This window comes from Nelumbo nucifera, chromosome 4 (genome assembly GCF_055504915.1).
Source record: "Nelumbo nucifera cultivar China Antique chromosome 4, China Antique-T2T, whole genome shotgun sequence".
In the NCBI taxonomy this organism is placed as follows: Eukaryota; Viridiplantae; Streptophyta; class Magnoliopsida; order Proteales; family Nelumbonaceae; genus Nelumbo; species Nelumbo nucifera.
Window position 1 is genome coordinate 82630907 of NC_142652.1, and position 13016 is coordinate 82643922.

Consider the following 13016-nt stretch of genomic DNA (forward strand, 5'->3'; position numbering starts at 1 on the left):
GTGATTTGATGTGATCACCGATCACTACAAGGCAAAATGATCGAACCAAAAGTATCAGGGACCCAAAGATATACTACAATATGGCTTTAAATCTCGTAAAAAGGTGTATCAAGAATCCAAAGATACAATACGATTATTATGCCTAATACGGGTGCATTGTATTGACAGTTTGAACCTTAGTTAAATTAAATCATGTTGTACAAATAGAAATGTTTTTGTTTTCATTTGCTTTTCAAATCATTGTATTGATACAAAACAAATATATTCTTAATTTGTGTTTTAATTAAAAACAAGATAATTTCAGATTTTATTTAAAAAATATAATGATAAATCATACTAGTACTAATGCACTAAATCTCATCAGAATTCTGAAGTTAAATGTACTTGGGCGAGAATAATACTAAGATGAATGACTTCCTGAAAATTCCTCATGTTGCACACCAACTTTTTAGCTTAATATTTATGATACGCCAATTTCTTTAGATTGTATATGTAAGGGTGACCCTCATGTTGGGTCATCCTACCCTTGTGTAGCACCTTTCCGTCTTACAAAAAAAATCATATCAAAGCATGAACACATTTTGGATTTTACTTTATTTGTACTGTACAAACACAGCCTAAAGGATAGACACCAATGACATTTTCTTTAGGCTCAGTTTGGAAGGAGTACATATTTGTATTTGTACTCTTTCCAAAAAAAAAATCTAAGGTTGTGTTTGGTTACAATGCAAACAAATTTGTACTGATGCAAAACTATGCCAATGCAAATGATTTGAGTGCAAATTCTAACCTATTTTTCTTTCAAGTTTTAGATTATTTTGTTTGATTGCAGTACAAATGAAGTAAATTAAGACATGATGCAGAATAAAGTAAAATCCAAAACAAAGTTAAACCAAAATTTGCATACTGCAACCAAATGCAGCCTAAATGATAAACACCACCGAGATTTTCTTTAGGCTCAATTTGGAACAAGTACAAATACAAATATGTAGAGTGCAAAACCTCATATTTTGTATTATTTTGTATGTATTTGCACTATACATATTTGTATTTGTACTCTTTCGCCCTAATCACATCTATTCCCACCAATTCCAATATGAGATGAACTCTACATGAGAAGATCAAGCTTCTTTCATTGACCTGATTTTTCCATCAATTGGAAGGCAAATTTGACAGTATTTGGTATCAGCAATAGTGAGACTTGCAACTTCAAGGTAAAAAGAATGCTAGTATAGAGTATAGAAATACAAAGTGAAGTTCATGTACGTTTAACAGTTATCTGAGAAGCAAGCATATCCAGGCTCACCCATTCAGACATCAAGGTATACCTTTGAGAGAAATTTTCAACCTCCAGATCTGCGCAATACTTCCGATGGTTTAAAGTTCATGGAACTTCAGACTTTGTAGAAGGATCCATCTGAAATCAGGTAAGTGCTTGGGGATGTCTTATCATTTACCAATGCAGCAAAAACTATTCTCACCAGAACAACTGCATCAATGGAGCAAGCATGTCTTGAACCACGAAAAATGTGTCCAAGTCTACTTTCATTCAGACCCACCAAACATGAAGGGGAAACTTTGTTTTCATATGTATTCTTACCTGATCTTCTTCCCCCTTCAGGTGCATTTGGCATTTGAGTATCACTCTATAATGGAGCGCAAAGCCATCTCAACATCAGCTAGTGGTTGCCCAGCATAGAGCTGAAGCTGCCCTTTCCTCACAAAAATTACTTTCATTGTTCTTGATTCTACTGCCTCCTTGAGTTCCTGAAACAGATCCAAACTTCTAACATCAAACCATATTCCAATGAATTATATTTGCTGACAAATCTATCATTGGAATGACTAGAAAATGAATCAGGTAAATTTTAATGAGTGAACAATGGTATGATCTGCACAATCACAATGAATTCATAAAAATATATGACGTTCACTAGTTCAGATATTTACTTTTATTGACAATGGAACAACATTAGCACTGAAATCCCCCAGATCTTCAAAAAATGTTTCCAATAGATAACAGAAGTTTCTGGCATCACTTCTACCCTCAAAAACAACAGTATAAGAACTACTTTCCTCCTCTAGTTGAGAATTGATCTTTAAGGAATAAAGTCCGTTTCGCCCTTCACGGTCAGAACCTCTGTGCAAAAGAATAGCCTGTAATGGAAGACACATTGGCAGAATACTTGGTAGTCAGACCTTCAAACCAAAGAAGCTGTGATATAGATAATTGATTTAAGTTATCAATAAGCAGTCTAGATTAAAACCAACTAAAGGAAAATGAGGTAGAAAATAGTTTGGTTATTTCTCAAATATAATTACATGTGTTAGAAGGGTACAACCATAATAAACTTTTATTTTTTTTGGTAGAGAATGGGAATTTTATTGATTAACTTAAGGAGGGATGAAATGGGGCCTGGAACTACAGAAATAGCTTAGCTTGAAAATCGACCTAAGCAAATGACTCACATCATCCAATTATCTTTATAAAGAATTGCAGTTGACTAGATGGTTTAGACATTCATCAGGCAGAACTTAGGGCTACAATTTATTAAATTAAGCTGCATAAGTTCACTAACTACTTCAATGCCTCAGATGACATGGTGGAAATCTGTTAGATTCATTCAACACGAAACCAAGATCAAAGAGCATGTGGACTGGATACTGAAGTGATAAAGCTGGCAGTTCATTGTTGAAGTCATTGGACAGTCTGACCTGTGGGGCTAAAAGAAATGAAAATAAAAAAGTACCAAAAACAGAGAAATAAAGAAAAGGCAAACCCAAAGAGAAATATGGGTAACCAAAACCATCATCTCCAAATATTCTCATATTATCTTATAAATAAAATAAATATTATTTGACCAAATCAACTGCCTTGCAGATCAGACATTGACCCAATCCAGTGTAGACTGTCACTGTAGAGATGAGCTGACATTCAAACAGCTCTATTGTCCTGTCTGGTCTGGATTTCAGAATGTTGTATTATAGCATGTTACCTAGCACAAATATCCCTTCTTGCTGAACTAAATCACCAAGAATGATGAGGTTAGAATCCAATTTCTTTGACTTATTTGTGCAAGTAAAATCATATAACCGGAAAAGTCAATCAGTGATTATGCAGCTGATTTACTCATTTACATACTAGTGCATAAGGAATGATGAGGTAGAATCCAATTTCATTGACTTATTTATGCAAGTAAAATCATATTATTGGAGAAGTCAATCAAAGTCAATATGTGCCCGATTCACATACTAGTACATAAGGGAGGTTCAGCGACCACAAGTCATTCTCAATATCTGATGGCCTATTTTTGACGATTCGTTTTTGTTCGATTTCTCCATTTTGTAGAAGCATTCTTGAACTGCCACTACTATTCAATGGGACCTTCGTATATGTTATTGTGGAAGTGTCCTTGTTCTCTTTTGTAAAGCTTCGAGAAATTTGTCTCTTTGGCCTAGCTGATTCACTTAGCTGTGCTGACTCAACTGATCTTTTACAATTAATCTCTTGAATGTCACCTGGAAAATCAAGGAATAACTAAAATCTGTCCAGATAATTATCATATTTATATCCTTTATAATAGAACAAATTGTAACCAAACCCTTATTTTCAAGAAAAGAAAGCATGCAACATCCCATGGTAACAAATAAAAGGAAAAAAGTGGTGCACTGGTCCATAGCTTGACATATTGCAGGTTCCAATAGATAGTAATCTATTTAATAGACGGATGGTGAAGAGGAGAGGAAGAGAAGGAACAACAAAATGATTACAAAACTAGCTATTTATTGGCCTAGATGGAATCAAAAGAGTCTGATGTAAAATCTCATATGAAGACATGCAACTCCATAATTGTTTCCATATGACACTTTTGGTGTTTATGAGTAAAAAGATTTTGTCCATGAGGCTTCCAATCAAAAACATCTAGGAAAACATGCTAATTGGAAACACAAAAAGTAGAAAATGGCAACTGTAGCTCCATCACATATACAAGGTTAGAAACCATGATTGCCCTCTGATTCTTGCAGAATTATGTCAAAACAGTGTATGCCTGATTCATTCCAAAGGTGTTTCAATACTTGTATCATTTCATCTCAACCACATGCAGGTGCATCTCTAAGATTCACTGTCCATATTTTCACTGCCAATGTTATACTTTTTTTTTCTGTTCTTTCCACTTCTTTTAATTTTATTGCCATCTTTCTCTAAATTTTAATTCATTTTTTGAATCATTGCTATAGTTTCTACCATGCAACTAGTCCAAACTCCAGAATGTGGGTCATGCCCAGATTTCATAATACACTATATCTATTGTTAAGAACCTGTGACATTTGGGAGGGGAGGGGGCGAGAAAAAAACATAGTCAGAATCCCTATTTTACGTCTATTTATTTGGTCTTCTTGTGAAGGTAATATTGTTTGTTTAAGTTCATATAAATTGATATTATGGCCTGACAAAAATTGCAGAAATGTTGTCTCCAACCATTCACATACAAGTTGGTGGTTTCTAACCTTGATTCTCAAGCATGGTTTAAAATGTAGGTGTTAGTGGAGATATCGGCAATCCAAATATGAGAAGAAACATGTTGGAAATGTCAGATGGAAACATTGTAAAGATTCTAGACATGGTAGAAACATTGTTAAATATGTGGTGTACAATGATATTTTATGAAATGACAAAAGAAGTATAGCTGCACACTTCTAGATTATAATCTTGTTCCAAACCATCAAATAAAGCCAAGAAATTAAGGTTAATAGACAAAATAATACACTATAGAGTTCCCTTGTAGACTTTAAGAGTTAAAACTATATAATAGAATAAGTTCAAGCAAAACTTAAACTCACAGAAAGTGCAAATGATTCTAATAGATCAACCAAATAACCAGTTGCACAAACAAATACTAAGATTTAGTTTCACAACCAACTAGAATTTTCCCCCAGTTCAAAGTGGCCATCATTTCCATAAGGTGGACAATAACACTGTTATTCAACACGCCTACAATATTGTTGCCAATTCACATGTTATAATACCATCTCATGTACTTCACATGGTGATGATAGTTTTCACTGTGGAAATATGATGATTCCATTAGTATTTCGTGTCAATGACCATGGAAATTGAAATATTGGGAAATACATGGACATTTTTTTTCCTGCCTTTTTTTTGTCATTTTCATGAATCTGCAGACATAACAGGAATCCAGGCGGTAGACAAGTTTAGTAGATTGAGTTGCTTCATATGTCCATCAATTACTTCATGTGTCCATCAAATAAATTCTTACGAGCTGCTACACAGTGCATCACATGACTACTAAAAAAATCTCAAAAGTTGGGCTCTTGACCAAAAATATTCTTAGTTGACTAGGTACCTTTTTTTTTTTTTGGTAAATGATGACTAAATACTATTGAGCATTGAAAGATCACAGTGTTGATTTTGGTTAATGAAGACTTACAAATATCAGCCATGTGGAAAACAATGAAGAGGAAATTTCAGTAGTCTTCCAAAACCTTTTTCTTTTATGGATGAATCTAGATGCTAAAGTCCAACCCTGAAAAATCCCATATAATTTTAAAGTTAGGATCTTCTGAACTTTTTATTTGTTGCACCAAGCAATCAGTTTGTGACAGGTGTTCCATTACACATGTAAAGACCCATGCATCTGAGAGTAACTGGGTTTTACATTAAGTCCTGGATACCTGTCACACACTGATTGCTCAGTGCAGTAAGTGCAGGAAAAAAGTGCAAGCAGAACTGGGATCATAACCTGAGTTCCAGGTCATTCATATAAAAACTGTAGAGTTTTCATATTGATATTCTGGTTATTCTGCCAAAACCCACTTCCCAAAATCCCAGAGTCAAGCTAGATTTTGGATGCCAAATCTGTTTAATTGAATTTATTTATATTATTTATTCTTTTAAGGCATGCTTTCTACATGTTCTGCAGGGAGTTCTCTCTCTTCCAAAAAAAAAAAAAAACTTCTCCTAAAGTAATTTCGTTTGCTAAAAGTCATATTGTTTTAGTGGTAGAACTCCTATACAAATGGAAGGTGTCCTGTAGTTTCAACAGAGGGTGGAACAGACTGTGTTTCAAGGAGAAAAGAATCTTTTGTCCTTTATATTCCTGAGTAAGGCAGCAATACTAAGGCGGCTTGTTATAGGTTCTTCTTTCAAGGAAAAGAGAATCTTATGTTAAGTAGATGCAACTGGAATAAAGAAGTTAAGAATTTGAGAATCTAATATTCAGAATGAACTTGAGATGTATATAGTAAATTGGAAACTAAAGCGCAAGCAACATCCTCACTTTGCATAAGTAACAAGAAATAATTGTAAAGCAAAAAAGGAATCTCATCAAGCAAAAAAAGGCATGACCGGATGGCTAATTAAGTAATTATTAAAGAAACTCTGACCATATATTTTGCACATGCAAGGACATTTAAGAGCCTTACCTTTCATGGTTTTAGAATTCTCAATGCCCATTGCCATCTCCCTTCTTGAATTCTCCAATTTCTTCCTAACAGATTGCATGGAACTTGACTCGTTGTTAAATGGCTCTCTTCTTGCTTCTTTGTTTTCCTTCACCTCGTGAATAGTTTCTCCTAAAGCATTATAATGCATTTTCTCTATGTTCATGGAAGTACTTTCTTGAGAAGCACCATTTGTTATGTCTATCTTCTGTTCTCCACCTGATAAATCTAAAGCATTACTCAATGGATCTATAGTTGCAACTTTTCTACCAATTCCAGTAGGAACACTGTTATCTTTTGGACCCTGAAATCCCTGGGGATTATTTCCAGGGCTGGATGGAGAGCTTCTAAACCTGCGCTTTTTCTTAAACACAAAATTCCCAGACTTTTTGTTGGCATTAGAAGCCTCTGAGTTAGTCATATCTTTAACCTTATCCGAACTAGTCAAATAACTAAATGAAGCCAATGGAGAGTTCTCCCGAAGAGAATGGAGCCTCTTTTGTAACTTAAATATGCGCCCATCTACCTCTTTCTGTATGTTGGTTTTAACTGTAGAACTAGCAGTTTCAGCAGGAACTGAATCGGCACCATCACCAATTACATCCGAAGACGAGGCCAAACCACTTGCCCTCAACTCCCTTGCCTCACTTTCTCTAGCTTCCTTTGCCATAGCCCTAATTTCAACAATTTTCTCTAAGATTTGGGATTTATCTATATGAATGACGCTACTGGGCTTAGAGCCAAACAAATTTTCAAGGACTCCATTATTTCTATTCAATGAATAACCCTCCATTCTCTTCCCATTCCTCACTTCAGATTCCGAAACCCCTAATCGAGCCGCCTCGGCCTCTTCTTCCCCATTCGTAGTCTCCCTGCCGAAACTGGTAGGTCCCAATACCCAAACAGCACATATGGTCTGCAACACGAAAAGGCCGACGACATAGAAAGCAAGTTCAAGTACCGACCTCGAAGAAATAACACCAACACCACCAGAAACTCCGTTATCGGCAATTTGAGAAACATTAAGACCCTCAGAATCCAACTCCTTCTGTGTGTCATTTTTCTCATTTACTTCTTCGACAATATCACCAAAAACTTCTCCAAGACTTCGATCAGAATAAATCTCGAGCTCCTGTTCATGTACAATTTCTAGGGTTTCGCATAGATGCTGAAGGTTTTCTACGGTTTCGGTGATACTTCTAGGGTTTTCTAGGGCTTCATGGGGAAGTAGAGGTGTAGGATGGGATTTCGTTAGGGTTTTCAAAAGCTTAGGGCGCAAATAATTCTTTCTCTTTGTAAGTTTAGATGGAGTAGGAGACGAAGCAGAAGCTAGGGCTAGGGCTCTCCCGTTAACGATGATACCAGTACGGTGAACAACGGAAGGTGAAGAGTGGAAGCTGAGGGCGTATTGCGCCCACGCCATCGCTAGCCTACGAGGACGGGGAGGCGCACAATAGTCAGTTGACATTTTTATTTCCTTGGTTCTTACTTCTTTGAATAGATCTCTGGCTGGTTCTGTCTAACGTGTACGCACAGACGCACGACGTAATCGTGTCCGTCAGATGGCACCTTTTCTTTGGGCGGGGCGCGGGAAAGTTTTCTGTTAGTTGGCACTGTGGGCGCCAATACCGTTGGCACATCTGCGCCTTCGCATTCGACCGTTAATATCGTTACGAAATTCTGTTGTCGGAATCAAATCTCGGATGGATCGTCCGAGTCCGACCCTTCCGATTGTGAAGCTGGAGCGAGTTTCTACTTCTAGTGCGATTGCGCCATCACTGGTTTATTGCAGTGTTTTCGAACCATCTTGATTCGGACGGTCAGATCATTTGACCCAAAAACCGTTTAGGCAATTGATTCTGTTTCACCCTTAACATGTTATTGTCAAAAACCATTGATTTGGTCAGCGACCCACTGGCCTTGGCAGTTGGACCATCAACCCATTTGATCCAGATAATGGTTTTTGACCCTTATTTATTTTTATTTTTTAAATTGGAACAAGCCATCCATTCGATGTGGATGGTCAAACCATTTATCCAGAAACCAGTGGCCAAAACGATTCTAGTTCTAGGTCGGTTTTTAAATCATTGGTTTGTTATTCTATTCAAAGCATTACTAGTATTTGTTCTCTCTCTCTCTCCATGAGAAGTCCTTTTTGGATTTATTGCAATTTACTTACAGTTCTAATGAGAAATTATACAGGGGATCATTTAGCAGGGCTTTAGTGTTGATTGAGCTGCATTGATTGAGTCACTCACGAGAAGATTTATCATCTCTCTCTTTTGACGCAAATTTCTTAAACTATTCCTACTATTTTGCGAATTAACTAACTCTACCCTTACTATTTAACTATTATCTTAAACCACCCCTACTGTTTTTGACAATTGCTATTGCCATTAATCATAATGGAAAAGAATGAAATGTCCTTTTTGCCATTAAGAGAAAAACTCCTTCTTCCTTGTTTCTATCCTTTCTCTTACCGTCCTCCCCAGTTTTGAATGTTCAATATTGAATCGACAAGAGTGGCATGAGTCTAAGTTGCAATGTGCAGATCAATTAACTAAGTCCCAAGTCCGAGATCTCGAGTGATGTGCAGCATGAGTTGGATCTCCGAAGTGGAGGTCTAAGATCTGGACTGTATTTGTTGCAATGTGTAGCATGAGTCCGAGTCTCAAATATGTTGTATCAGACTCATACCACTCTGGAGGTTTGAGATATCTAGCCAGATACAACCCAACTAAGCTCTGAGTCTGAGTTGTGGTGTTTAGTCCAGATCTCATATCTCAAACCTCTGAAATGGCATGAGTATGAGATCTGGACTGTATACGACCATGGAATTTTGGGAACCTAACTATAATCTTCTTTATCAGTGACATTAGTGGTGATGTATTGGTGCTTACTGTCTTCTTATTCTACAAATCCTAAGCAATGTCAATGCATACTTGATCAACCATGCCTAGAAAATATTTGATTATAATAAATAACTAAAGTAGGTAAGCCCCCTTGAAGATTTTGCGTGGTAATACTCTACTGTTTCTGTCACAAAATCCAGTGCCTTGAGTTGTTTTTCAGCTTTGTCTAAGAATCCTTTCATTTCCCATACAAACCCACCTCCCTCGTGGCTGAAACTAGAATGCAAGAATATGAAAGAAAGGGTTCAACACACAATGCTAGTGTGATCCCAAGTCAAGTATATATATATATATATATATATATATATATATATATATATATATATATATATATATATATATATATATGTTGATGTGGATTACAATAGAGATAAGGGATAAGTAGATTACAAGAGATAAGAGATAAAATGATAAGATACAAGAATTCTAGATAGAATAGAATACATGGGACTGAGTCTATCACAAATTTGAGTTATGGCGAGGATAAATATTATCTCGCTTACATGCCCCCTCAAGCTGAACTGGGGCACACACATTCAGCTTGTCTCGGAAAGAACTAAAACAAGAGTGATGTAGACTCTTTGTGAATACATCAGCAAGCAGAATTTTTATTGGCATATTGAAGGGAGAGTGCACGTTGTAGTACCAGATCACAAACAAAGTGGAAGTCAACTTCCACGTGTTTGGTACATGCCTTGAACATCGGGTTGGCACTGAGGTAGAGTGCCCCAACATTATCACACCAGATAACAGGAGGAGACCCCAATGAGATGTGAAGCTCTTTTAGAAGGTGTCGAATTGAAATCATTTCTGTAACTGTAGTGGCGAGGGCACAAAGTTCAGGTTCCACGCTAGAGCGTGCAACGGTGAGTTGCTTATTGGCACTCCATGAGATGAGGTTGGTTCCAAGGAAGAGAGCAAACCCACTAGTGAATCTATGATCATCTAGGCACCCGACCTAATCGGAGTCGGTATAGGCTTGCAATTGAGATGATTGTGAAGGCTTTAAACATAGACCATAGTCGAGAGTCCCTTTCAGATAACACAAGATGCATTTGGCAGCACTCTAGTGAGTAGTGGTGGGAGCTGAGAGGAACTGATAGATCTTATTAACTACATAGGCCACATCAAGCCGTGTAATAGTAGCATATTAAAGGGAGCCAACTATACTCCTGTAGTTTGTTGGATCAGGCAGTGGATCACCATCATTCTTGGAGAGTTTGTAGTTGAGAGCTAGAGGAGTAGGCATAAGTTTGGCGTCGGTAAGATGCGCCTTCTAAAGAAGATCCAGGATGTATTGGTGCTGTGAGAGGAACAAGCTGGATGGAGTGCACTGAACTTGAATACCCAGGAAGTAATGAAGGTCCCCAAGATCTTTAATAGAAAAGCTATGTGAGAGATCATCAATAAGTTTTTGGACCGTTGAGGGCTGGTTACTTGTAACAATGGTGTCATTAACATACACAAGCACATAAAGAGTGAGCCCATTAGAGTGAAACAAAAACAATGAAGGATCACAAGAAGGCCCCTGAAAGCCCAACTGAAATAGATGAGAGCATAATCGAAAGAACCAGGCTCTGGGGGCCTGTTTAAGCAAATATAACGCCTTACGAAGTTTACACACATAGTTGGGATGATGACCATTAACAAAACCGGGTGGTTGTGCCATGTAAATATCTTCAGTCAAAATCCCATGAAGGAAGGTGTTGTGAACATCTAGGTGCCTAATGGGCTAATTGTTTGAGAGGCAATTGACAAAACAGCCCATATAGTCATTGGCTTGATAACTGGGCAGAAAGTGTCTATGTAATCAAGCCCATATTACTGAGTGAAGCCTCTGGCTACCAAGCGGGCCTTGTAGCAGGCCAGGGAGCCATTTGTGTTCTTTTTCACCTTGAAAATCCATTTACAGTCCATAATATTAACATGAGATGGAGCTAGTACCAACAACCAAGTGTCATTCTTCATCAAGGCATCATATTCAGCTTGCATTGTTGATTGCCACTGAGGCTATTTCTTTGCGAGTTGCGACTATGTAGGAGGTGGGTTCAATAGGAGCAGCTTCAGAGAGGTGGAATTCATGAAGGTGGTGAAAGGAGCACCGAGGGGGAGGCCGAGTGGGAGGATCGACATCTAGAGAGACAACAACCCGTTGGAGAATATCATAGAGCGGCAGAATTTTGCGAGGTGAGGAGTCATCATCATGAGAGTCTATGGGCCCAGAAGATGACTAAGAGGGCCCAATATCGGCTGGTACAACTACTGGGGATGAAGGTCTAGAATCAGTGGACAACATGGCAGGCTGAAACGTTGCTAGAGATGAGAGTCCATAATCATTGGATGGTATAGCTTGCTGAGATGAAGCCAATGGTGGGTCAGCTGCTAGGGTAGTGGGCCCATGTGAGAGATGGTTGTCGTTCCTTACCGCTGAAGTGGACTCAATATTGTGAGATAGCGTGTGAGTCCTAGAAACATGAATTGTGATTGTAACGCCAATATTGGATGATGAAGAATCAACTGTTGGAGAGATAGCAGTATATGGGAAGTGAGTCTCATCAAACTGTACATGGCATGAGACAACAATCCGACCTGTAGAGGGTAAGTAGCAACGATATCCCTTATGCATAGCACTGTAACCAAGGAACACAAACCGACCAGAATGATATTGAAATTTATGCTAATTATAGGGACTTAACAGAGGGTAACAAGTGCAACCAAAGGTTTGCAGCATGGAATAGTCAAGTGGGCGCCCAAATAACACCTCATACGGGGAAAGACCATTGAAAACAGCAGAAGGTGATTGATTAGAAACACGACACAATGAACTGTGTCATGCCAAAAACACATTGGAAGGGAAGCATGACTGAGGAGAGCCAAGGTGGATTCTATTATATGGTGGTGCTTGCGTTCAACAACACCGTTTTGTTGATGTGTATGTGGATAGGAAACTCGGTGAGAGATACCACACTCATTAAGATTCTTAGATAGCCGCCTAAACTCTCCCTCCCTAGTCACTTTGAAAAAAAATTGATTTTGCGTTCAAAAAGATTTTCAGCATGGCGTTGAAAATGAAGAAATGTAGTAAAACACATCCTTTTTGCAAGTAAGAGGATAAAGCCATGTGAAACGGGAAAAATGATCAATAAAATTGACATAGTACTGGTACCCATTATTAGAAAGATAAGGGGAAGGTCCCCATACATTAGAAATAACTAATTCAATAGGAGAAGAAGATTTAAAAGTAGAAGGGGAATACGGTAATGTAGTAAAACACATCATTTTTGCAAGTAAGAGGATAAAGCCATGTGAAACGGGAAAAATGATCAATAAAGTTGACATAGTACTGGTACCCATTATTAGAAAGATAAGGGGAAGGTCCCCATACATTAGAAATAACTAATTCAATAGGAGAAGAAGATTTAAAAGTAGAAGGGGAATACGGTAGCTGATGACTCTTCGCACGCTAGCAGGAGCAACAAAGTGACCGATGTGCATCATTATTGGCATTAACACCTACTGAAGTAAGAACTTGCTGAACTAATTGTAAAGCTGGATGCCCCAACCAAGCATGCCATTGAGAAGAACTAACACAAGCACTGTTGAAACCAAAAGGAGACGGCTTGTGAGTACCCGAGGTTGGAA

The 13016-nt window shown here is 37.8% G+C and overlaps 1 protein-coding gene across 2 annotated transcripts; it reads right to left on the bottom strand.

Moving 5' to 3' along the window:
- Positions 1 to 1109: 1109 nt before the first annotated feature.
- Positions 1110 to 7956, bottom strand: LOC104606151 (ABC subfamily C protein). Of its 2 annotated transcripts, XM_010271219.3 has the most exons (5): positions 6445 to 7956; positions 3254 to 3519; positions 1951 to 2157; positions 1601 to 1767; positions 1110 to 1489 (listed from the first exon to the last, which is right to left on the bottom strand). In XM_010271219.3, exons 1-4 carry the CDS (start codon positions 7928 to 7930, stop codon positions 1642 to 1644), a joined length of 2085 nt encoding a protein of 694 aa, XP_010269521.1. In that variant the 5' UTR covers positions 7931 to 7956; the 3' UTR covers positions 1110 to 1489; positions 1601 to 1641. The 2 variants fall into 2 exon arrangements, with proteins under 2 accessions (XP_010269521.1, XP_010269520.1); XM_010271218.3 differs by having other exon boundaries at positions 1110 to 1767; positions 6445 to 7955.
- Positions 7957 to 13016: the final 5060 nt, after the last annotated feature.

What these genes read in the sequence shown, in the direction of transcription:
- LOC104606151 (XM_010271219.3), bottom strand. Translation starts at nt 7,930, where the DNA reads ATGTCAACTGACTATTGTGCGCCTCCCCGTCCTCGTAGGCTAGCGATG. An exon ending in TGAACCTCCCTTATGTACTA is followed by an intron (nt 2,158 to 3,253) that starts GTATGTGAATCG and finishes CTTCCATTACAG; the next exon opens with GCTATTCTTTTGCACAGAGG. An exon ending in TTGTTCCATTGTCAATAAAA is followed by an intron (nt 1,768 to 1,950) that starts GTAAATATCTGA and finishes GATCTGTTTCAG; the next exon opens with GAACTCAAGGAGGCAGTAGA.